At 39.2% G+C, this 25,042-nt stretch overlaps 1 protein-coding gene and 1 pseudogene across 2 annotated transcripts; one reads left to right on the forward strand and one right to left on the reverse strand.

Moving 5' to 3' along the window:
- Positions 1–3,679: 3,679 nt before the first annotated feature.
- OR4E2 (olfactory receptor family 4 subfamily E member 2) lies at positions 3,680–4,621 on the reverse strand (the record flags this gene model as incomplete). Its single annotated transcript, XM_081050260.1, has 1 exon — positions 3,680–4,621. One exon carries the CDS (start codon positions 4,619–4,621, stop codon positions 3,680–3,682), a length of 942 nt encoding a protein of 313 aa, XP_080906386.1.
- A 6,541-nt stretch (positions 4,622–11,162) lies between these two features.
- Positions 11,163–11,624, forward strand: LOC308498396 (RNA-binding protein 3-like; annotated as a pseudogene). Its single transcript has one exon. The product of its transcript is annotated as an RNA-binding protein 3-like (transcript).
- The last annotated feature ends 13,418 nt before the right edge of the window (positions 11,625–25,042 follow it).

Genomic DNA, 25,042 nt, shown 5'->3' on the forward strand with positions numbered 1-25,042 from the left:
CATTTCATGAGCTCCATTAAAATAGACATTATAACTATTTTATATGGCAGCTCTCTGACCACCTATAGGCAACTTTGTTGTTAATAGCACGGCACTCTAACTAACTGAGCTAACCGGCTGCCCCTTATAAGTAAATTTTTAAATCACTTTATAAATCACTTTAAGAAGGTCTATTGTATTAACATTTCTTTTATTCCTATGTAGGAACATGTATAAATCTATATTTCTTCAAGTTTTCTCAACAGAGCTTTGTAGTTTTTTGTTTTTGTTTTTTTCCCCATAGAAGCATATAGGCCTCCTTTATTGGACAAAACAAAGAAATCCCATACAAAAAAAAAAAACTGTATTAATTTTCTATTGCTGCTGTAACAACTTACCACAAACTTAGAAGCTTAAAAACAACATAAATTTATTACCTTTACAGCTCTATAGGTTAGAAATTCAACATTAATCTCACTGGGCTAAAATCAAGGTGTCGACAGGGCTACACTATTTTCTAAGTTTTTTTCCAGCTTTCTTGAGATATAATTGACAAAAACTGTACATGTTTAAGGCTTACAACATGATGATTTGATATATGTATACACTGTGAAATGATTACCACAATCAAGCTAATTAACACATCCATCACCTCACATAGTTACCTTTTGTTAATGTGTGTGGTGAGGACACTTAACATCTACTCTGTTAGCAACTTTCAAGCATACAATACAGTATTATTTTTATTTTATTTTATTTATTTAGGTTGTACAACACGATTTTCTTTTTTCAAGGGCGCAGCTTACAGTGACCCATGCGGGGACCAAACTGTCAACCTTGGTGTTATTCGCACTACGTTCTAACCAACTGAGTTAATCAACCATCCATAATACAGTATTATTAACTAAAGTCACCATGCAGTATTTCCTAGTGACCTCATCCTGTCCCATGACTTTAAATATTCTCTATATGCACTGCTAATACCATAAATTTGTGTCTCCAGAAATGACCTCTGTTCCAAATCCCAGATCCACATATCATCTCCACTTGGATGTCTAATAGGACTGTCAAATGTATCATAACCAAACAAGAATTTTTTATTTCCACCCTAAAAAAGGAAAACTTCTCTCAGTCCTTTTCATTTCAATTAACAGCATCTCCATTTACACAATAAAAATGTTAATATTAGACAACTCCTTGATCAACATAGATTTACATAACTGACACAAGAAAAAACAAAATGTAAATAATTCTGTATTTATTAAAGGAATTTAATTTATAATTTAAAACTTTCCAACAAAGAAAATTTGGGGGCCAGATGTATTCTATTCAGCTTACCATGAAACTGCCTTTTTTTAAAAGGAAAGTGGTAAAAACAACAACCTTTTTATTATGCTGATTTATTCAGTAAGTTCAGAATTCATATAGGTCAATGGAACAGAATAAAAAGTCTAAAAATAAATTCACATTTAAAGGGTCAACTGACTTTCAACAAAGGTACCAAAGTAACTCAATGAGGAAAAACCAGTCTTTTCAAATAGTACTGGATTAACTAGATAGAGGGGAAAATGAATCTCGACCTGTAACTCCCATCATATATCAAAAGTGAACTCAAAATACATCACAGACCTTAAATTTAAAGTTGAAGCTATAAAATTTCTAGAAGGAAATCTTTGAGACTTTGGGGTAGGCAAAGATTTCTTAGAACACAAACGCATAAACCCTAAAAGTGAAAAATTGATAAATTGGACTTAATCAAAATGTAAATTTCTGCTATGCAAAGTACATCATTCAGAAAATAAAACTGCAAACCAGAGAGTGAAAAAAATATTGTGAAGACATACATCAAACTATGGTCTTGTATCCAGACTATACAAAGAACTCTTACAACACAATCACAAGAAGACAAAAAATAATAAATAAGCAAAATATTTGAAAAGACACATCTCAAAACAAGATATATAAAAGAATAATAAGCAAATGAAAAGATGCTCAACATCATCGGTCATTAAGGAAATGAAAAATAAAACACACACTCATTAGAATGCCTAAAATTAACAACTGACAATACCAGTCATTGGATGTTAAACTCTTATACTTCCAATGAGAGTATAAAATCATATAACCACTTCGAAAAAGTCTTGAGGTTTCTTACAAAGTTAAACATATATTTACCATATAACCCAATAACTCTACTTCTAAGTATTTATCCAAGAGAAATAAACATGTGTCCCAAATTACCTGTAAATAAATGTTTATAGCTACTTTATTCATAAGTGTCAAAAACTGGAAATACCCAAATGTCCATCAATACGTGAATGAATGAACAAATTGTGGTATACCTATACAATAAAATATTACTCAACAACAAAAAAAGGAACAAACTGCTGATACCACAAAGACATGTATTACTCTCAGAAACTGCATGCAGAGCAAAAGAAGTCAGGCACAGAAGAGTACATATTGTATGATTCAATTTATATGAAACTCTGGAAAAGACAAATCAGATCCTTGGATACTTGGGTGAGGTAGAGAGATTGGCTGGGAAGCGACTGACGAAACTTTTGGGATGTTGGAGAGGTCCTATATCTTGATTGGGGAGGTGCTTATTTGGGTATGTGCATTTATAAAAACTTGTCAAAGTTTACAATTAAAACGGGTGTATTTTGTGTAATTAAATTTTACCTCAAAAAGTTTATTTTAAAATAAGTTCTTCATACATTTTAAAGTTCTTAATACGTTTTATTTGTCCAAATAAAAATACTATAAAAAGTACAAAATCAATTTAGAAATAATGAGAAAATCCCTTTCAAAAGTAACAAAGTTTAATTCAATATAAATTAAGTAAAAGCTCAAATAAACGTGCTGAAAATATACTTGAGAACAAGTTTAAAATCTGCATCTATTAGGTTGGTGCAAAAGTAATTGCGGTTTTTGCAATAATTTTTAACCTTTTAAACCGCAATTACTTTTGCACCAACCTAATATAAAATACAGGTGTGATATACAACTTCCCAGAGTCAATCACCCACAGAACAGTACACAAATCAAGAAAGTAGTTTCTCTGTCAACTACACCTGTTCTTGAAAATGAGTCTCTGCCTCAAAATGTATTTTATTGGTGAAATTAGAAGGCTTCTTTAAACTTTTCCAGGTTCTTTTTCCTTATATGCTCCACCATGATCTTTTCCTTATTTAAGTAATAGTTAACAAGTCCCTCTCTTTAATGCAAAAGTCTGCCCTGCTCCATGCCATTTCACCTAATGATTTTTTTTTTAAAAGGAAAGCCATACTTTTTCTTTTCTTTTCTTTTTTTTTTTTTTTTTTAAGATTTTATTGGGGAAGGAGAACAGGACTTTATTGGGGAACAGTGTGTGCTTCCAGGGCTTTTTCCAAGTCAACTTGTTGTTTCCTCAAACTTAGTTGTGGAGGACGCAGCTCAACTCCAGGTCCAGTTGCCATTGTTAGTTGCAAGGGGCACAGCCCACCATCCCTTGCAGGAGTCGAGGAATTAAACTGGCAACCTTGTGGTTGAAAAACCACTGGCCCAGGTGGAAATAGAACCGGCAGCCTTTGGAGTTAGGAGCATGGAGCTCCAACCTCCTGGCCACCGGACCGGCCCTCACTTAATGTTTTTGATTTTTTACTTTTGCTCTCTCCTTGCAGATATGGCCATAATTATACCTGCAATCTCAAGACCATCATGTACATGATTTCATGAAAAAGACTTGTCTCTCTCTGAGCTGCTTCATGGCACTTTTTATTTTCTCATTCCTCAAACTGTAAATGAGGGGATTCAGCAAAGGGGTGACCACCGTGTAAAATATAGATACCACCTTGTCAAGGGAGAAGCTGGTGTCTGGCCGGGTATAGATAAAGATACATGGCCCAAAGAAAAGGACAACCACCATGAAGTGGGCTGAACAGGTAGACAGGGCTTTCCGGCGCCCTTCAGCTGACTGTTTTCTAAGAGAAACCAGGATGACTGTGTAGGAAGTGACCAAAGCCAGGAAGCAGGTGAGGGAGATGGTTCCACTATTGGAAACAATCAGCATTCCCGTAAGGTATGTGTCTGTGCAGGCCAGCTTGATGACAGGAGGCACATCACAGAAGTAGCTATCAATAATGTTGGGGCCACAATAAGGTAGATGAATGGTCAAGAAGGTCTGCACCAATGAGTGAACAGTACCCCCCAACCAGAGAGCAAAGACAAGCTGTACGCAGACCCTCATGTTCATCACATTGGGGTAGTGTAATGGAGTGCAGATAGCTACGTAACGATCGTAGGCCATAATAGTCAGTAGAAAGATCTCAGCACAGGCAAACAGATGTAAGAAGAAGAGCTGTGTGATGCAGTTGTCAAAAGAAATGGTCTTTCTCTCTAAAAGCAAACCCTCCAGCATCTTAGGCACAGTGACAGATGAGTGGCAGATGTCAATGAAGGACAGATTGCTCAGGAAGAAATACATGGGGGTATGGAGATGTGCAGTAAAGACTATGGTAACCATAATGAGAATGTTCCCCCAAAGGGTTAGCACATATGTGGCAAAGAATGCCACAAAAAGTAATATCTCCAGTATCCATTTATCTGTGAGTCCCAAGAAGACAAATTCGGTCACTCGTGTTTGGTTTAGTGCATCCATCCATCCAGTGAGCTTTCCAAAGGACCTAGGTTAGCGGTCGGGGGAATGAAAGCTAATTTAGCTTTAATATTAAGGAATAGAACTAACTGAAGTGATTCTTCATTCCTATATGAATTGCTTATTTACTTTTAGGGCATATAGAATATAAGATGAATTTAATAATAATTGTAACAATATATCCATCTATGTATCAGGAGCTATTCCAAAACTTTATATCCACCATTCTGTTTAACCACAACTGTACCATGGCATAAGCATTATTGATCCATCTTGCAGATGAATAAGTGAGCCTTACAAGAATAAATAAGTTGCCTAAAACCCTTAGTCACTAGTTAACTTGTTTTTTTCATTTCCATCTAATCCACAGATAACACCAAGTTAATGTTTTAAAATACAACTCCCAACTGAAATCATTCACTATTTCACTCCTCCTATCAAATTAACTGTACCTTCAAAGCCTGCAACATTTATTTTTCCAGTATAGCATCCCTCCATCTCCCTATGTATTCTTCTCTCCAACGAAACAAGTTACTGTGCTTCAGCTATGCTACCTCCACCTATTTATTGTCCAAAATCTTTGTCTTTATTTATTCTGTTTCCTCTGCTCAGAAAACATACCCTCTAATCAAATATGCTCTCTTTACCTGGTTGCTGACTATAAAATACTATTCATCTTTCAAGACTATTTCGAAAAGCAGTACCTTTAAGAAAACTTCCCTGACACAATTAAATCCTATCTCTTCCCGTTCCTACTTCTTTTATGACACTTAACTATAAAAGAAAATATTTGTTTTTGCTCCCCATTAAATTTAATTTTCTTAAAAAACAATAACCACATATGACTTACCCCTTGTAGCACTTAGCATGGTTTCTTGCACACAATAGGTATGCAAAAAATATTTTTATCTGAAAAGAGAATCCAATCCTTTATTTATAATATAGCTAATGAGTGACTCAAGAAACATATTTTTGTAATATGATTTTCCCCCAGGAGATATTATTGTATAAATACTAACATTATATTACCCCTAATTTTCTATACTGATTGGCTGGGCAAAACCTATAACAGAGTTTAGGAAATAATTACCACAAACCATAAAAAAAAAATTATGTTCTTGACTCAATTATTTCACTGATAGGAATCTCCTAAGCATTCAAACTATTGAAAAAGCTAAATGCAAGAAAATATTAATTACAGCATTATTTAAAATAATGGTCAAGGGACCTTTTTTTTTGAAGCTTGAATGAATATAGTGGAAATTGAATAGAATTGTACAAAGCCATTAGGAATGGCAGTAATAAAGAATTACCAATATAAAAAATATTGAAATATTATGAATAAAAAATGAGAGAAGCCAGGGAATGGGAAGAATCTCTGGCTTCATTAGTGGTTCTGTGGCACATAAAAATCATTATCATTTTGTAAAGGTGAGGCAAAAAGAGGATAGGAAAACTCAGTGTCATCAAATCAAATCGATCAACATAGTAACTCTATAAAACTCTGGCTCTCTTTTAAAGGCAAAAGCAATATTCTTCAATGTGTAATCAGTAACATGTGTAGACTCACCTTGCTTATTTAAAATAGAATTTCCGCTGACAAACACATAACCACAGCTCCTGTACCCCCTCTAATGATTCATTTCTCCTCTTATACCCTGCAATGTTACAGAAGCCTGCGATGTAAAATCATAGAGCACAAAATTCTACACAAAGTGGATTTCAGGATTCAAAGCTTTGGGATTCTTACTTATCTGACATAGGATTTTGAAGCGATCATTGCATGACTATAATTGAACTTGCCATCAGTGAATACTCAGGGGTATTATTAAAAGTTTTCCATTTCAATGAATTTCTGGTTATTAATCTCATTCGGTTAGCAATTTAATAAGTAGACAATAAAACCAGCAGCCTCCAAAATGAAAAAGTTCCAAACTTTGGCAATTAGCATGACATCAGTTTGTTTAGCCACTGGACTAACTACTGCAATACACTCCAGGGATTCAAGGCCACTGACAAGGCCTCACCCATGAATACTAAGTAAATTGGTACCAATCTATAGGCTTCAAAAATGCCTAATATACAGCCTGGAACTAACTTAATTTCCAGACGTATCTGATGGAAAACATTCTCATTTGTCTTTTTCAATGCTTGAATAAAAGTTCAAAACAAAAAAATATACACACTTTATAGATTGTGTGCATGAGGAAACATCTTCCAATAAGGAAAAAATGTCAAGATGTTTTGTAACCAGACAGGTTGTAAATCTATTTTAAAAGAGTTTTGACTACTTAAAGCAAAATAATAATAATAATACATTGTGGAACTTACAACATGCTGGAGTAAAATATATTAAAATAAAAATAATAAGGCTGGGAGAAGGAAAATGGTAGTTTGAAAGATTCTTATACAGGCCATGTTATAATGTTATTCAATGATATACTACATTAAAGATATATATTCTAAGTGATAGAGAAAAACTAAAATAAAACGGCATAGCTAATAAGGTAATAGTAGAGAAAATATTTTTTAAAAACTCAGTTAATCCAAATGAAAAATGAAACAGAACATAGAAAAAAATGAAGATAATAAACAAATAGCAAAATGGTGGATTTAAACCAAACCCCATCAATAATTACATTAAATGAAAATGGTCTAACTTGTGTCCAGAATATATTAGAAAAGAAAAACTCTTACAACTCAATAAATAAGACAAATAAGACAAAAAAGACAAATAGCACAACTTAAAAATGGACAAATGATCTGACTATACATTTCTCCAAAGAAGATATACAAATGGCCATTAAATTCATAAACATATTTTCAATATAATTAGCCTTCAGGAAAATGCAAGTCAAAACCACAGTGAGACACCACTTCAGATCCAAGATGGCAGAGTAGATTAACACTGTGCCTGTGTCCTTCCATGAACACATTAAAATTGCAGCTAAATTATACAGCAATCAACCTGGAGAACCATCTGAAGTTTAGCTGAACGGAAGTTCTATAACTAAAAATATAAAGGAGCCATGTCAAGCTGGTAGGAGGGGCAGAGACACTGAACAAGCCCCAAAGCTCCCTGTGATGGCTGAGAATCAGGAGGGATATCTTGGCCGCAGAGGTTCCCCACAGCGGAGCAAGGGACCCCAGCTTCCCACACCAGCCTCCCCAGTCCAGAGTCCTGATGCCAGAAAGAGGAGCACCCACAACATCTGGCTGTAAAAAACAGTAGGGATTCTGGCAGTTCATGTGGGAAGGAAGGATACAGAAATGCCAGACATACTCTTAAACAGCCCATGCACAGACTCACTCACTCGCAGGCACTCACCTTGGGATCCAGTGGAGGGACGGTAACTCAGGGGGCCTCGGAGATATACGGGGGACAGCCTGAAGTGAGTGGCGTCAGGAGGAGGACCAGAGGACAGCTGGCATTTTCCCAGTAAGGAGTCCTCTTCCTGCACAGCCAGCATGCGGGCGCCATCATCCCTATGTTGAGCCCACCCCCACAGGCCAAATCTGAATCTGATTGACTTGGTGAGCTCCACTGCTCTGCCCTACTGACTCAGCTGGTACTCCACCCCACCCAACTCGCACACAGCTGAAGGCACTTTCTCATGAACAGCCAACCCCTCCTGTATTACACTCTTTCCTGAAAAACTATCAGAGTCCATGGGCCACAGGGGGGCAGTGACCTGCCTCGGGGTGCTCTGAGACTTTTGCTGAGTCACTCCAGGCTCAGCACCAGCACCAAACCAGAGTCTACATTAACCTGGTGACCACAATTCTTCCCACTCTAGTGACTCCCTGAGATCCTGCCTCACTGTGGGGACAGAGCCAGGAGTGCAGTTTCCAGGCTCTCGGCCTCACGTGGAAAGGTGCTCACTTAGGTAGTAAATGGCTATCAACTGTGATTGTATGGCCATCAGCTATGGCTAGTTGGCCATCAGCTGTAACCAGTGAGCCATTGGCCATGAATATAACTGCTGTGGTTATGCTAAGAGAAAATGGGGGCTAGAAAGAAGATGGTGGCTGAGCTAGCAAGAGCGGATTGCAGAGAGGCAGATGCTGCCAGCGAGAATATAGTAATATGACTTCCCTATTTATGGCTCTGTGGGTGTTCCTTTTTGGCCTCACCATATCCTGCGTTCTTCTGTGGGGAGCGGGAGCAGAGACCCCGCAGGTCGCCCCGTATGACAAATGGTGCAGCGAGCAGTGTACTGTGCCAGCCAAAGCTCTCCAAAGTGCAGTGGAGTAATTTGTGCATCAATCTCAGGAAGACCAGGAGGAGCAGCTGCTGGAGAGCTGGACCCCCATGGAGGAGAGGGAAGACGTGGACGGTTCCCCAACCAGCAGAGGCCAGAGAAAGCAAAGATTGTTGCAGTCCTGTGGGCTGGGAAGTGCTTGCTGAGGCAGCCCGGGTGCAGGACTTGTAGTCCCAGGAGGAAACACTTGCTGAATCCTCCTTGGGAGATGAGGGTGAGGTCAAGGTCATCCCTCATCCCCAGGATGGCCCTGGCGATTGACTATGGACTATGGGGAATGGGCTCCATCCCTAATTTAATGGACCGCTTGACTGTTTGCTTGGGAACATGCCACCATGTAATTGGAACTGGTGGATGTTTGCTTTTGTGTTTTGACCGGCTGCCATTGAGAATATGTAAGCACCTTGACTGTGAGTCGCTGTTGTTCCAGCACGGTGCCCTGAGAGCCCTGGCTGTGCCCGGGGAGACTGGTGGTACCCAAAGAAGCCCAAGAAGTCTGGCTGTGCGCAGAAGTACTAGTGGTACCCTAAGAAACCCTGGCTGTGCCTGGAGAGATTGGTGGTACCCTAAGAAGTCCAGGAAATATGGCTGTGCCCAGAGAGAGTGGCAGTGCCCTGAGAGCCCTGGCTGAGTCCAGGAAGTCTGGCTGAGCCCAGAGAGAATGGTGGTGCCCTGAGAAACCCTGGCTGTATCTAGGATATTGCATTCACCTCCAGGCTCCTCGCACAGGGCCCCTTGTGGAAGATGCTTGTTGTGTAGATTGTGAGGTGAGACCCTGTAGTGGTGGAGTGTGGGGACAGAGCCAGGAGTGCAGTTTCCAGGCTCTTGGCCTCACGTGGAAAGGTGCTCACACAGGTAGTAAATGGCCATGAACTGTGATTGGATGGCCATCAGCTATGGCTAGTTGGCCATCAGCTGTAACCAGTGAGCCATTGGCCACAAATATAACTGCTGTGGCTACACTAAGAGAGAATGGGGCTAGCAAGAAGATGGTGGCTGAGCTAGCAAGAGCAGATTGCAGAGAGGCGGATGCCGTTAGCGAGAATATAGTGATATGACTCCCGTATTTATGGCTCCGTGAGTGTTCCTTTTTGGCCTCACCATATCCTGCGTTCTTATGTGGGGAGCAGGAACAGAGACCCCACAGGCCGCCCTGCGCAACACTCACCCAACTCACACACTGCATGAAGCTTTATTAGTGGTTGAACCTTAAGGATGCTGGCAGCAGGCCTCCAGGTATCCTGGCTTTATGCAGAGTAACCCCAGCCTGGTACCCCAGCCCATCCTCAGTTTGCAGTGTGGTCTCTCCTATGTGCCTTCAGATATAACAGAGGTAAGAAACAACAGCAGATTTCTTTGTAGCTCCTACCAGGTAGTCCCCAACAATTCACAGGCATTGGGTGACCTGAGCCTGCACCAGAGCCCCTTGCAAGAGGTCCCAGAACCCACATACTTGGAGGTCTTCAGGCTACAGCAGAGCACCACCCAATTAGCCCAAGTGGCACACACAAAGGGTGGTCTCAACAGGCACCAGAGCCCACTGGGGCAAATCCCACTCAATGGGGTTAGCTTGTGTACAGAAGCCCATAAGCTGTGGACATGGCCAACCCCACAGGCAGACAGGCTAACGTGCCAACAGCAACCTAAGATCAACTACAAAAGGAAAGCACACACAATCCACACAAGGGATGCTCCTGGAGCACCCAGCTCAGGTGACCAGGGAGACTGTGCTACTGGGCCCCACAGGACACCTACTACATAAGGCCACCCATCCAAGACTGGGAAACATAGTAGAGCTACCTATTGCTTAGAAACAAACACAAAGAGGCAGCTAAAATGAGGAAACAAAGAAATGCATCCCAAACGAAAGAACAGGAGAAAACTCCAAAAAAAGAATTAAACAAAATGTAATCAAGCAACCTATCAGAGACAGAATTTAACACAATGATTATAAGGATGCTCAAGGAACTTAGTAAAAACTTCAACAAAGAGATTGCAAGCATGAAAAGGACAAACATAACATAAAAAGAGAACCAGTCAGAAGTGAAGAATGCAATAATTAAAATGAAGAATGCACTAGAAGGAATCACCAGGAGACTAGATGAAGCAGAGGATCTAATCAGTGATTTGGAAGACATGGTAGCAGAAAACACCAAACTGGAACAGCAAAAAGAAAAAAGAATTTTTTAAAAAATGAGGATAGCTCAGTTGCTCTGCTCATTGGTGGTTGCTGTGCCGTTGGTCCTTTTATTTCTTAATTTCCAGGACTCCAATTCACTGCCATGTCCTCTGAAGAATAGAAGCTCTTTGTTGAAGGGCTCAACTTTAACACTGATGAGTAAGCTCTGGAAGATCACGTCAGCAGCTTTGGCCCTATTTTTGAGATGGTTGTTGTCAAGGACCGGGAAACATAGCAATCCCAGGGTTTTGGCTTCATCACCTTCACCAATCCAAAACATGCCTCAGATGCCATGAGAGCCATGAATGGAGAGTCTCTGGACAGTCACCAGATCTGTATGGACCCTGCAGCCAAATTGGCTGAGGGTACAAGAGAGGGTGCCTTTGGGACCCATGGGAATGATCACAGCTACTCTAGAGGTGGTGGGGACCAGGGCTAAAGGAGTGGCAGGTATGACAATCAACCTGGAAGATATGAAGATGGACATGGAAGGTCCAGAGACTATGGTAGCAGAAGCCAGGGTGGTTATGACTGCTACTCAGGAGGAAATTCCAGAGACAATTAAGACAACTAAGATGAGGCATACACAACTAATATAGATACACAAGGAATAAAACTTCTGATCCATGAATGTCTTTCCTAATGGCTATATTTGTGAAGATTTTTGGAGCTTCACTGAAACATCTGTTTTAGTACATTGACTTCTATTTTTGAATTGAGCTCGCAAGGTAGCTTGTTTAAAAAAATCTTTTAGAAAGCTCCATGTGTTTTAAAAAGTTTTTTTTTCTCCCATTTAAAGACAAATTCTGGGACTTTTATAGAGTTTGGGTATTTTTCCTTTGACTAGTTTTTCAGTTTGGGCTCTCAGGATTGGTTCTGAAAAAAAAATGACCACCCTGATTTAATGTGTATCTAGGGGCATTTTAAAAAAACCCATACACAGTGTTTAACATGGTTAGGAAGCAATTTCCAAATGTAACTACAAGAAACCAATATGATTATTTAGAGGTGTTTTTTTACTAAGGGTCATCACACGGATTATACAGAAGTTTCTTTAAAGTATTTGTGAATGTTCACTTTTTTTAATTCTGGGAGAAAAAAAATATTTTGTTTTGTCTCATAGCATTTAGGATGTTCTTCATGGAGCTCATTAAAAAGATGAAACCTGAAAAAAAAATGAGGATATTTTAAGAGACCTCTAGGAGAACATCAAGTGTAACAACATTTGCATCATAGGGGTACCAGAAGAAGAGAGAAAGCAAGAGACTCAGAATTTATTTGAAGAAATAATCACTGAAAACTTTCTTAAGCTGGCAAAGGAAATAGACATACAAGTCCAGGAATCACAGAGTCCCAAACAGGATGAACCCAAACAGGCCCACACCTAGACACATTATAATTTAAATGGGCAAAGGTTAAAGACAAAGACAGAATCCTAAAAGCAGCAAGACAAAGGCAACTAATAACTTATAAGGGAGCTCCCATAAGACTGTCAGCTGATTTCTCAACAGAAACTTTGCAGGACAGATGGGATTGGCAGGAAATATTCAACGTGATGAAAAGCAAGGAGCTACAACCAAGATTACCCAGCAAGGCTATCATTTAAAATCAAAGTACAGATAAAGAGCTTCCCAGACAAGAGAAGCTAAAGGAGTTCATAACCACCAAACATTATTACAAGGAATGTTAGAGGGACTTCTTTAAGATTAAAAAAAAATCAAAATTATGAATAATAAAATAGCAATAGATACATATCTATCAACAATTTCTTTCAATGTAAATGAATTAAGTGCTCCAATCAAAAGACTTAGAGGGCAGAATGGATAAAAATAACAAGACCTTTACATATGCTGCCTATAAGAGACTCACTTCTGAAAGACATACACAGACAGAAAGTAAAAAGATGAAAAAAATATTTCATGAAAATGGAAATGAAAAAAAAAAAAAAAACAGCTGAGGTAGCAATACTTATACCAGACAAAATAGTCTTTAAAACAAAGGCTATAAGAAGAGATAATGGGGCTGGTCCGGTGGCTCAGGCGGTTAGAGCTCCATGCTCCTAACACCGAAGGCTGCTGGTTTGATTCCCACATGGGCCAGTGGGCTCTCAACCACCAGGTTGCAGGTTCGATTCCTCAACTCCCGCAGGGGATGGTGGGCTCCGCCCCCTGCAACTAACAATGGCAACTGGACCTGTAGCTGAGCTGAGCCCTCCACAACTAAGATTGAAAGGACAACAACTTGACTTGGAAAAAAGTCGTGGAAGTACACACTGTCCCCAATAAAGTCCTGTTCCCCTTCCCCCAAAAAAAAATCTTAAAAAGAAAAATAATAAAATAAAAATTAAAAATAAATAAATTTATATATTAAAAAAAAGAAGAGCTAATGAAGCACCCAGTAATCCCAATTCGGGGTATTTATCTGAAGGAATCCAGATCACTATTTTGAGGGGACGTGTGCATCCATATGTTCATTGCAGCATTGTTTACAAAGGCCCAGATGTGAAGGTGGCCTGGGTGTCTGTCAAAGGAAGAATGGATAAAGAGGAGGTGGTACATATATACAATGGAATATTGCTCGGCCATGGAAAGGAATGGGTTCTTGCCATCTGCGACAACATGGAAGGACATGGAGGGTGTTGTGCTGAGGGGAGTATGTCACACAGAGAAAGACAGATGCAATGTGATTTCATTTATTTGTGGAATCTAAAGAACAAAATTAACAAACAAAACAGAAACAAACTCATAGATACGAGAACATATTGATGGTTGCCAAATGGGAGAGGTTGGTGGTGTGGATGAAAGAAAGGGAAGGGATTAAGAAGAACAAATTGGTTGTTACAATGGGGATATAGGGTATAGTATAAGGGATATAGACAATAATATTGTAATAACTATGTATAGTGTCAAATGGGTATAGAGTTGTTAGGGTGATAGATGGGAGGAGGTGGGGGACAGAGTGAAAAAGGTGAAGAGATTAAAAAGTACAAATTTAGTTACAAAATAGTCATGGGGATGTAAAGTAAAGCATAGGGAATACAGTCAATGATATAATAATAACTATGTATAGTGCTAGGTGGGTACTAGACTAGTCAGGGGATCTCTTCTTAAATTATGTAAATGTCTAATTACTAGGCTGTACAACTAAAATTAATACAAAATAATATTGAATGTCAACTGTAATTGATAAATTTAAGAAGTGATCACCAGGGGAAGGGAATAAGAGGTCCAAATTTCCAGGTAAAAACAAATAAGTCATGGAGGTGTAATGTACAGCAGGGGGAATAGAGTCATTAATATTGTGATAGCATAGTATGGTGTCAGATGGTTGCTGGACTTATGTTGATCATTTCTTTAGGTACATAAGTGTTGAATAACTATGGTGTACCCCTGAAACTAATATAATATTGTATGTTAGCTATATTTTTAATAAAATTCTTTTAAAAAGAGAGCTACCACTTCACTCCACTACTACTATAATTGAAAGGACAGATGATAACACGTGTCAGAAAGGATGGGGAGAAATTGAAACCCTCATACGTTACTGGTAGGAATGAAAAATACTGCAGACAATTAGGGAAACAATTTGGCAGTATCTCAAAATGTTAAACACAGAGTTATCATAACTCAGAAAATTCACTCCTATACCCAAGAGAATTGAAAACATGTCCACACAAAAACTTGTACACAAACATTTATTGCAGCATCATTCCTAATATCCAAAAAATGGAAGCAACCAAAATGTCTATCAACTGACAAATGGATAAACAAAATGTGGTATATCCATAAAAAATGGAATGTTATCCAGTAATAAAAAGGAATGAGGTACTGATATACAATAAAACGTATATCCACCTTTTCAGTGCAGGAGATGGAGAGACAGTAGAGTTCGGTGTTGTTGAGGAGAAAAGGGTATGGGGGCAGGAAATGTTACAGGCCCTGGCGGAGTTCCACCAGTGCAAGGTAGTAAATATTCAGCAGACCGTAACTATCATAGATGCTACCCAGGTGGCAGGGCTCCTCCATGTAATTACCAGAACAATAAGAGTAAGGAAAAGCAGGAGGGATGGGAGAGTGCTCCCAAAGGCCAGGCCCAATGGTGTCAGCCCTCCTTCAAACCACAGTTCTCACCTTACTACATGCAGAGACCCTGTGATCATCAGTCACACTATTCCAACCCTCCAGTGCAGAAAGAAGTGCTGGAGTGTGCTGACAACTAGGGTTCAGGAGAACAAAGATGACCAGTGAGACAGAATATGGATCAGAGTTATAGATCACAATTCCTCAGGGGCCCTCCTAACTGAAGGCAGCACAGAGAGGACAGCAATAAAGAGGAGAAGGAAAATCAAGGAAATAAGACCCAAGGTCAGCATCCACCTCAGCATCATTACTGCAGCAACTTCAGTTACCTCCGCAGATGCCCAGAAAACCCTAACCGGTAACATGGCAAAGAGACAAAAGCAGCTGATTCACCAGCTGAGAATTTATCCACTACTGAGGCTGAGCAGGGCCCGGCTCAAGTAAAGGTCAGCTTACCACACTTACCATCACCCGGTTCAGTCATCCAAAAAGATGAATAGAAAATCCCAGCAATAAGAAATGAACGAAATATTGAGTTGAAGACCTTATGTGCTTACTTCTTGCCCATTGACCAGATGACTAGGACTATGCACTATCTACACAGTTTGGGGTTTTTAATATTTTTATCTAAAGACATCACTTTTAGGTAATGATGATTGTGGTTTTTTTAAGCCTAGTTTTTCTCATTACAACTTTAAATATTTTTAAATTGTTTCATATCTGGTCAAGTTAATATCTTTGAGAACTTCATTCTTAATTTGTAATAAAAGTTTATAACTTTATTATTTAAAAAGTCAACTGTGAGATTGTGATTTATAATAAGAAATATATATTTGGGCTTCCTCCTCTTTTCTAGGAACTCAAGAGTTTTTATACAATCTTTATGAGTGTCTTTTATTGGCTGTATGGTAAGCAGAATTTCTAGCAATGGCCCCAAGTTCCATCCCCTAATCCCCATAATGTTAAATGTGATGAACTATCACTCTATTGATTATGTTGTATTATATGACACTGGTGACCTTTAAAAATGGAGATATCTAGGTATGCCTAGCTTAAGCACAGATCTTAAAAGCACGTGAAGTTTTTCTGTCTGGTGTCAGAGGAAGAAGGCAAAAAATGAAGCCCCAAAATTCCATACATGAGAAGGACTTGAAGTGCTGTTTCTAGTTTAAAGATGGAAGGGATCACATGAGAAGGAATGCTGGTATCCTTAAGGAGGTGAAGATGCCCCCAGCCCACAAACAGCAAGGAAACAATGACCTCGGTCCTATAAGTGCAAGGAACAGAATTCTGACAATAATAGAAATGAACTTGGACAAAGACCCTTAGATTCAGATGAGAACTCAGCCAGCCAACACCTTGACTTGTGATATCCTAAGCATGAAAGCAGTTCAAACTGCCTGGACTTCTGATCTACAGAACTATAAGTAATTACCTGGGTGCTGTGATAACTTGTTATGCAGCAATAGAAACTAATACATCTTTAAAATATTCCATTGATCATAACTTACTTAACATTGTTGCCCATATTTTGCCCTAATGAATAATGCTGCTATATAAACATTCCACACTCCAAAGTCCAAAGCCCTTAAACCTCATTTCTAGCCTGCCTCTCTTTCAGTGAGAGCTCAAAAATAGAATTATTCAGTAAAGGAATATGAACATTTTAATGGCTTTGATTCATAATGCTGTATTGCTTTCCAACATGACTATTTCCATAGAAATTCCATCTCAAAGGTTCACCCAAAGAGAATTTTGTTTAATCTTTGATTCCAAACAAATTTATGTAATATATGACTGACTATACCTTATTTTAACTTAGAACAGCCCTCACTTTTGATATCCAAATAACCTACAGTTTGACTGTCTAAGCTCTTGTCAGCCTTATTGTGTGGAGACAAAACCACAACATTGATTATTTATTCTCTAAACCTAGCTGACAGTAGGCTGTAATGTTTAACAAACTTCACTGAAAATTTGAATTATAAAGCAGGGAATTACAAAGCAGGCAAGGAAGGTCTTAAAATGGACTACAAACCCGGGCAATCTGGTTCCAAAGTCCCCTGTCTTAACTCACAGCAGGCATAGACTCAGGAAATATAACTTCTTACTACAATGGCTGCCTTTTGAATTTTGGTACAGCTTCAGAGGCTTTGTAGTTACTGTGTCTCTCACAGCACAGAGGTAAGAGGCAGAGTGTTTCATCTGAAGATCCTTCACAAGGAGGTAACTGTATGTCTCAGAACGACTCAGGAATGAGGAAAAATGATGCCCTCTCCTCTCCAAACCATCCAGAACATTGTAAGAGATAAATATGGGTGAACTGCCCTCATGTTGTTGGTACCAGGACAGCCCATTAAACCCAGATGTCTGGTACGAGCAGTTGATCTGGACAGAGGCTCCTTCCATAGCCGTCAACTCAGCAGTCTGCTGAACACCTTTTCCTGCAACGCCTGTGAGAAGACACATGACCATTACCAGGGCAGCACTTCTGGAAGGCACATCATTATTAAAAAGGTTAGTTTCCATAGAGTCACACAAAAACTGCCATTGCTGGAGGAGTTCCTTAGATAGCAATAAGTGGTGGTAAAAGGAGGAGGAAAAGAAGGGGGACAAGGATAATTAGCACGACATAAGGAAAATGTGTGTCAGAAAAGACTCTCTTATTATAAGTGTGAGAGGCTGTAATCATTTAATTTAGCTGGAAGAAAATTATTTTGAAAATTCCAAGCAATGTTTCCTTGGGAACATTGGGAGACTTACCTTCCATTGTCAGAAAAACATAAAGAAGGAAAACTCCCCACATCTGCTGCAGGACACTAGGAGCCAGGTACTTCATTCAGTCCCTGAGCCGCTGAAGGTCGAAGGTCGACTCCCTCCCTGTGGATGCAAAACCCAGAAGAAACGCAAGGGGAGGAGCTTCTATTCAAGAAGGGGTGACTCTAAGCTTCCACCCGAGCAGCTCTGGGTTCCCTTACATGAGTGTCTACACATAAATATTTTCTACAAACAAATCCACTGGTCTTAATCCAAGTGATTCTGTGTCATGCGGGGTGACAAGTGGGGTCTCTGGTCCTGCTCCCCACATAAGAATGCAGGACATGGTGAGGCCAAAAAGGAACACCCACGGAGCCATAGGTAAAGGAGTCACACCACTATAGTCTCACTGGAGGCTGGATTTACATGACATGCAACCTGCTGTTCGCTTTTCTGTCAATTGACCGACTCTCCTTGCTAGCTGCGATCCGCACTTGCTAGCTGAGCCACCATCTTCTTACTAGCCCCCATTTTCTGCTAGCGTAGCCACAGCAGTTATATTAGTAGCCAATGGCTCACTGGTTACAGCTGACGGCCAACTAGCCACAGCTGATGGCCATCCAATCATGGTCGATGGCGATTTACTACCTGAGCCAGCACCTTTCTGTGTGAGTCTGAGAGCCTGGAAACTGCTCTCTGGGGCTCTGTCCCCATATTCTGTGAACATTGAACAATAGAGTTGTGTGTAAACAACAAAGATGAGAAATGGGAAAATAATATAAAACAAAGGCAGAAGTGGTCAATTTTTCCATACTGAGTTTCTCTTTCTCAAAGCAGGAGAAAATAGAAACAGGAGTGGGATTAGAAGTGGGGTGTGTGTGTGTGTGTGTGTGTGTGTGTGTGTGTGGTAGTGGTGATGGTGGTGGTATTTGTGACAGTACAGAAGAGATGGGGTAGTTTTTCTACCATCTAAATGTATCTCCTCACATGCAAAGAGATGTTATTTAAAAGATCTAAAGAAATACAATATATATCTGTCTGAAATTTATGAGTAAATATAGAGGAATAGATGTGGAACAACAAAAGAAACTATTAACTGTAGTTACTTCAGAAGGTTGAGATTTTTTTTTTAATTAAAATGTATTGGGGTGACAATGGTTAGTAAAATTACTTAGGTTTCAAGTGTACAATTCTGTAATACATCAGCTATATGCCACGTTGTGTGTTCACCACCCAGAGTCAGTCAGAAGGCTGAGATTTAAAGGAAATTAGAATATATACCTTTTCTTATATATCTCCGTTTTGTTTGATTTATAATTTTTATGTAATAAACTAAGAACTTGAAAGAAGGAAATGGAAGGGAACAAAAGAGGAAGAGAAGAAAACTGACAGAAGGATGGGAGGGAGGGAGGAAGGGAGGAAGTGTTTCAAACTATTTCCCAATTGTCACAAAAGCAAATTATCTCTTTTGACACATAGTTTTCCCAAGCTAATGTACCCCCATATACAGTATCTTCGCTAAAGGAATTTATATCCCTCACGAGTCCTCTGGATTCATTATTTCTATTTACTCCATATAGAAGACACAGTTCAGTACTTGGTTTTAACGTAGATAATACTGCCATCTTGTGGCATGATGTAGCATTGCACTTTCTCGCACACGCGCGGGAGCCTAAACATCTTCCTTAGTAATTTAGAATTAAAAGGAATCTCAGAAATCATCTAGTCTTTGCCCAGCTCCATCATTTTACAGTGGAGGTTCCTGAAGCTCACATCACACTTCACTTCTTCGTTTCTAGCCAGTTCTCCAGTATCACTCAGATTAACATTAACGTGTATAAAATAAATAAATGAATACCTGTGGGGACAGAGCCCCAGAGAGCAGGCTCTCGGCCTCATGTGGAAAGGTGCTGGCTCGGGTAGTAGATGGCCGTCAGCTGTGGCTGTTTGGCCGTCAGCTGTAACCATTGAGCCATTGGCCACTGATATAACTGCCGTGGCTACGGAGGAGAGTGGAGGAGAGTGGAGGAGAGTGGAGGAGAGTGGAGGAGAGTGGAGGAGAGTGGAGGAGAGTGGAGGAGAGTGGAGGAGAGTGGAGGAGAGTCAGTCGGTTGGCAGCAAAGTGGACAGCAGGTCACATGTCTTGTGAACCCAACCTCCAGTGAGACCATAGTGGTATGACTCCCCTACCTATGGCTCCGTGGGTGTTCTTTTTGGCCTAGCCATATCCTGCGTTCTTATGTGGGGAGCGGGAGCAGAGACCCCTCAGGCCGCTCCACACGACAATACCCAAAGCTACTTGAACTGGCATATGCTACCTAGACCTGCACATGAATGTGAGAATCAATTTGATATCAAATCAACCCCTGGTAACTTTGAATCAGAGGTTCATATTTAAAAGCACAGCTTGTTTTGTTTTGGTTTGGTTTTTTCCTGTCCACAGCATTTAACCTGTGTGGCGGTTTCTCCTATTTTTTTATTCAGAAGTATTTCTTGAGACCCTACCATGTGCCAGTAACTGTTCTAGTGCTAAGAATTCCAGAATGAGCAAAACCCCCTCCTCTTGTGAAGCCTACATTCTAGTGAAGAGAGATCAACAAGAAAACAAGTAAATGAGTAAATATAGTATGTGAGGTGGTGTTAAATGTTACTGAGAAAAATGAAACAGCAAAGAGGAAGGAGGAAGGTTAAGAGAGATCTCACTGATTAGGTGACATCTGAACAGAAACCAGAAGGGGTGATGGAGAATTCCTGATGGATATTTAGGGAGGGACAGTGACCAACTGAGATCTCATAACACTTCCAGTTTCTTACCAGAAACTATTCTGACACGGTCATTCCCCACAACCCCCTTCCAGAGATCTACTAGAAACATTTGCAGCCACTCTCTCTCAAAACAAAATAATGAGGATTTGGGGAGGGAAAAATCTCATTAGGGAAATACTTTAGAGTAGGATTTCCCCTGAGGTTAGAATTTTTCTTCAAATCTCTTGACAGTGTTTCCTTCTTCTTCTTCTTCTTCTTCTTCTTCTTCTCCTTCTCCTTCTCCTTCTCCTTCTCCTTCTCCTTCTCCTTCTCCTTCTCCTTCTCCTTCTCCTTCTCCTTCTCCTTCTCCTTCTCCTTCTCCTTCTCCTTCTCCTTCTCCTTCTCCTTCTCCTTCTCCTTCTCCTTCTCCTCCTTCTCCTTCTTCTTCTTCTTCCTCTTCTTTTATTTGGAGCAACAGAGGCAACAACAGATGAAAACCAATGTAAAATATGATTCAAATAATATAGAAGTCACACTATTCAAAGAGCCCTGAAAGGCAAGTGCTCTCAAAGATTCTGAATATTTTTTTGCCAGGTAAATTCCTGAAAGAATTCTAAAGCCTTTCCAAATCAGACATGGGAGCCTTTTACAATAGGCCAGACTGAATCTTTGCAGGACATCTCTCTATCTGCTGGACCATTTCACTCAAGGACACAAGGACAGCCAGTCTCCTCCATGATTTCTCACCTCTGTACATGTGAGTCTAAGATGGATGGAAAAGCAATCCTGAAACCAGCTCCATTAAGAATGAGGCCACACACTAATTCTGAAACTTTAAATGTTTCTTGTTATTTTGTTCAAATGTTAATTTAGCCAGTCTCTTTTCTCCATCTTCTTCCTCAACTTTTTCCCAAACAGCTGGAATTAACTTCCTTCTTTCCAAGCTTAAGGAATTTCTTTTTTGTGTTGAGAAAATGACTCAAAAGAATTTTAACACTATTTTCTTTTCATATTCTCTTTTTCTTAGGACAGTGATAAAGTTGTGCAGTGATAAAGTCATAAAGGTTGTGAAGAAGATTCTTTAGTAATTGTGCGAACACAGGCCAAATTGGTCATCTTTTCTTCCTCCAGTGAAAAGAACACTAAGTGCCTCTCCTTAAACAAGCTCTTTTTTTTTTTTTTAACTTTTGGTAGAAGGACCGGAATATCCTCTTGTGGGAAGAGATGAAATATGTCTAGGCCACCTCAGACTCTATCCATTTCCCTTACTCTACCCTAGCTCTATCAGGATGTCTAACTGAATGAATGTGATGGAAGGGGAATCTTTCCAGAAACAGATTTGTGTTGGGTCTTCTCCCAAGGGTAAATAAAGGTCCTGTGATCCTAGTATGTCTAACACAACAGAGGGCCAGTCTTCATTCATCATCTTCAGGATCTCATAACTATTCCCTAATGGCCCAGATCCCAAAATTCACTATAGAAATCCAAACTTTCAAATAGCTGGATGTGCTCGCACCAAATTTGCCTGTTTTGGGCAGAAGTGGGGTGGACAGAAAGCAGCCTCTCCCATGATTCCATGGCTCCATAGAGTTCTCTAAAAAGTGCTCTTGGCCATCTCCACTGTTTTTATCTTTTCAATGCCCAGTCTTTCACCCATCCCCACAGCCTTTTCCTAGAGTTTCCAGGAGAATTGCTTTCAAGGTATGTATTATTTATTCTCTAATGTCACTGGGCCATTATTTTCCGATGCTTTTTGTATTGAATTTTACACTTTTGCTACCTTTATGTGCTTTTATATTTAAATTCCAACTATTTCCTAACATGATTTTAGCAATATCAAATAGTCTTAAAACAGGAGATTTTAAAATAAGTTGGTTATCTAATTAGCCAGGATAGAGATATTAAAGTTGTTTTTAATTTTTTGAAATTCTTCAAGTCTGCCCCTTTCTTCACTTTAAATATCCGAAGTTTCCACAACTGAAAACAGGAGCAGACCTAAAACAAAGTGACACATAAACCTACTGGACCGGGAAACAGCAGGGCAAGGAGGGTGGTGCCCAGACTCTTCTCTCTCATCAACACATCTAACCCTCTACAAACATGCTCCCTGCTTCTCCAAAGATCCACCTTCTGGAAATCTGCTCTGTCCACCTCTCTGAATCACAGATTGCCTTCCTCTACAACCCCTGAACACCACAACCTAAATCAAAACCTCCACCCTCTGCAGAGTCAGCCTAGAAAAGTAATCTGCCCTCACATCCAGCAGCTGTTACCCACCTCAGTTTCCCGGTCCTACCAGGAAGGGCAACCAGAACCTAGAAGGTAAAAGGAACTTTCTTCCAACAGGGCACCTGGGAGAAGTGGAACCAGATTTATGCAACCATATTTATGCAAAACAAGTGGGAAAAATCAGACTAGCAAAGCAGATAAATTGGGGACAATTTTTTAACCGTACATAAATATGTATTTATGGAAATCCTCCAAATGATTCCCCTAGTGGTACATTTTATCAGATTTTATATACAATTAACTTTCATAAAACATTTCAGGAGTATATCATTTGTCTAAGTGGAAGCACACTGATATTATATGTATGTATTGACAAAAAAATTACTTTGGCTCATTAGTAGTATTTTAGCATAATCTTAATCTCAACTCTTTTCTATATTTTAGCCAAAGAAATAAAAACTAGTCTTCCCGTCCATTTTCAAATAAACCAGGGTGTCCACCTGAAATTCAGGCAGTAAAAATCTGGTATTTCTTCTTTCTTTGTGAGCAGAGGGCATGCTTAACATTTTCTATGGACCCTGAAGAGCCAGGTATATTAAGTATTATTATTATTATCAATAGCTCTTAAATGTTAATATAGAAATTATGTTATTTTAGAAAATAACCAAGGTAAAATCTCTTGGAATTATCTGATGAAGACTGAATTGGTAAACCTGTGAACACTCACGTTATTTATAATTAATCTGTTGCCATTATAATTGCTTCCTGAAAAACAGTCATTTAAATTACAAAGATATTTTATGGCTAAATGACAGATGAATGCATCTCAAATCTAGTATGGAGAGAAAAATCTTTTATCTAACATTCTATTCAACAAAAAGACTGAAACAAACATATTTTATTCCTCTATCTTTTCTTATCATTCTAATTAGGTACTTCAAATTCTTTCAAGGTCTTTAAAGAGAGTTGCTATATTATAGACTGTATTATATATATATATATATATATATATATATACTATATATATACTATATATATACAATAAGATCAATTCCTGCATTAATCAATGCTTTTATAATAAACAATAATAATTCCTCTATAACTCCATACCAAAAAAGTCCAATCGCAAATCAATGGACCACATAAATCAATAAATATAAATGATATCCTGGAGTAATAAAAAAACATGAATGACCCTTGGAATTTGTTACAATAAAACTTAATCCATATTGCATAAGAATGAGATGGCCTTTGCCAGCCAAGTGGGCCCAAGGTTTAGACAAACAAGATCAAGCAGAGAAAGCAGCACTGCGTCAGGATTCAGTGGGATTTGGCAACATCCATTCAATCAGCCATTTAGTCATCCCATCTAGCACATCCCATCTAGTACATTCAGAAATTGGACAATGGAAATATAATATGATACCTGCTCTGAAAAGTATAAGCATGGTCCTTGGGAATCAGGAAAGTCTTCTTGAAGGTGAGGACCCCAAATTCAGTCCTGAAGGAAAAGTGGTGAAGGGAGCATTACCAAGGTGAAGGGAGCAGAGAAGGCAGACTGGGCACAGGAGCAGAGAGCCCTGAGGAGTTCTGTGCATCTGAATACTAAGAAGGACTTGCAAGAAAGCGTAGATAATAAATAAAAGTGATGTGATGGAGTGGTAAATAAGGGCCAGATAATGAATGTTTTTGCATGCTATTGTGAGGAGATGGGATTTTTAGCTGAGGGCAAAAGGAGACATTGCAATGATGATTAAGTGGAGAAAAAAAGTAGATGTAGTAATTGTAGTATATGCATTTCATACTTCTCAGCCTCAACCTTAGCCCCTCTTTGGTGAACATTCTTTTTGTTTGGAGTTATAAGTTCCCCTACTCCTTGATCAGCCAAATTGAGCTTCTAAGTATCTCCCAATACACAAGGGTTTCCATTCATCTAGGAAACTAACCAGCCTCTAGACAGTTTCTCATATCAAGTGAACTGAAATAACTAATGGCAACACCACATCTTCTTTAAAAAAAAATTTAATAGTATTCAGTTTCATAACTCATGTTATGAGTTATTCTCATAACTCTTAGGCATTAATCATCAGACAAAAGCATTCTTTCACCACCTCCCTGTGTTGTATTTCCCTTGTCTGGCTTCACCATTCGTCTTAGCAGACTACAGAGAGAC

Source organism: Rhinolophus hipposideros (genome assembly GCF_964194185.1).
Source record: "Rhinolophus hipposideros genome assembly, chromosome: 5".
NCBI lineage: Eukaryota > Metazoa > Chordata > Mammalia > Chiroptera > Rhinolophidae > Rhinolophus > Rhinolophus hipposideros.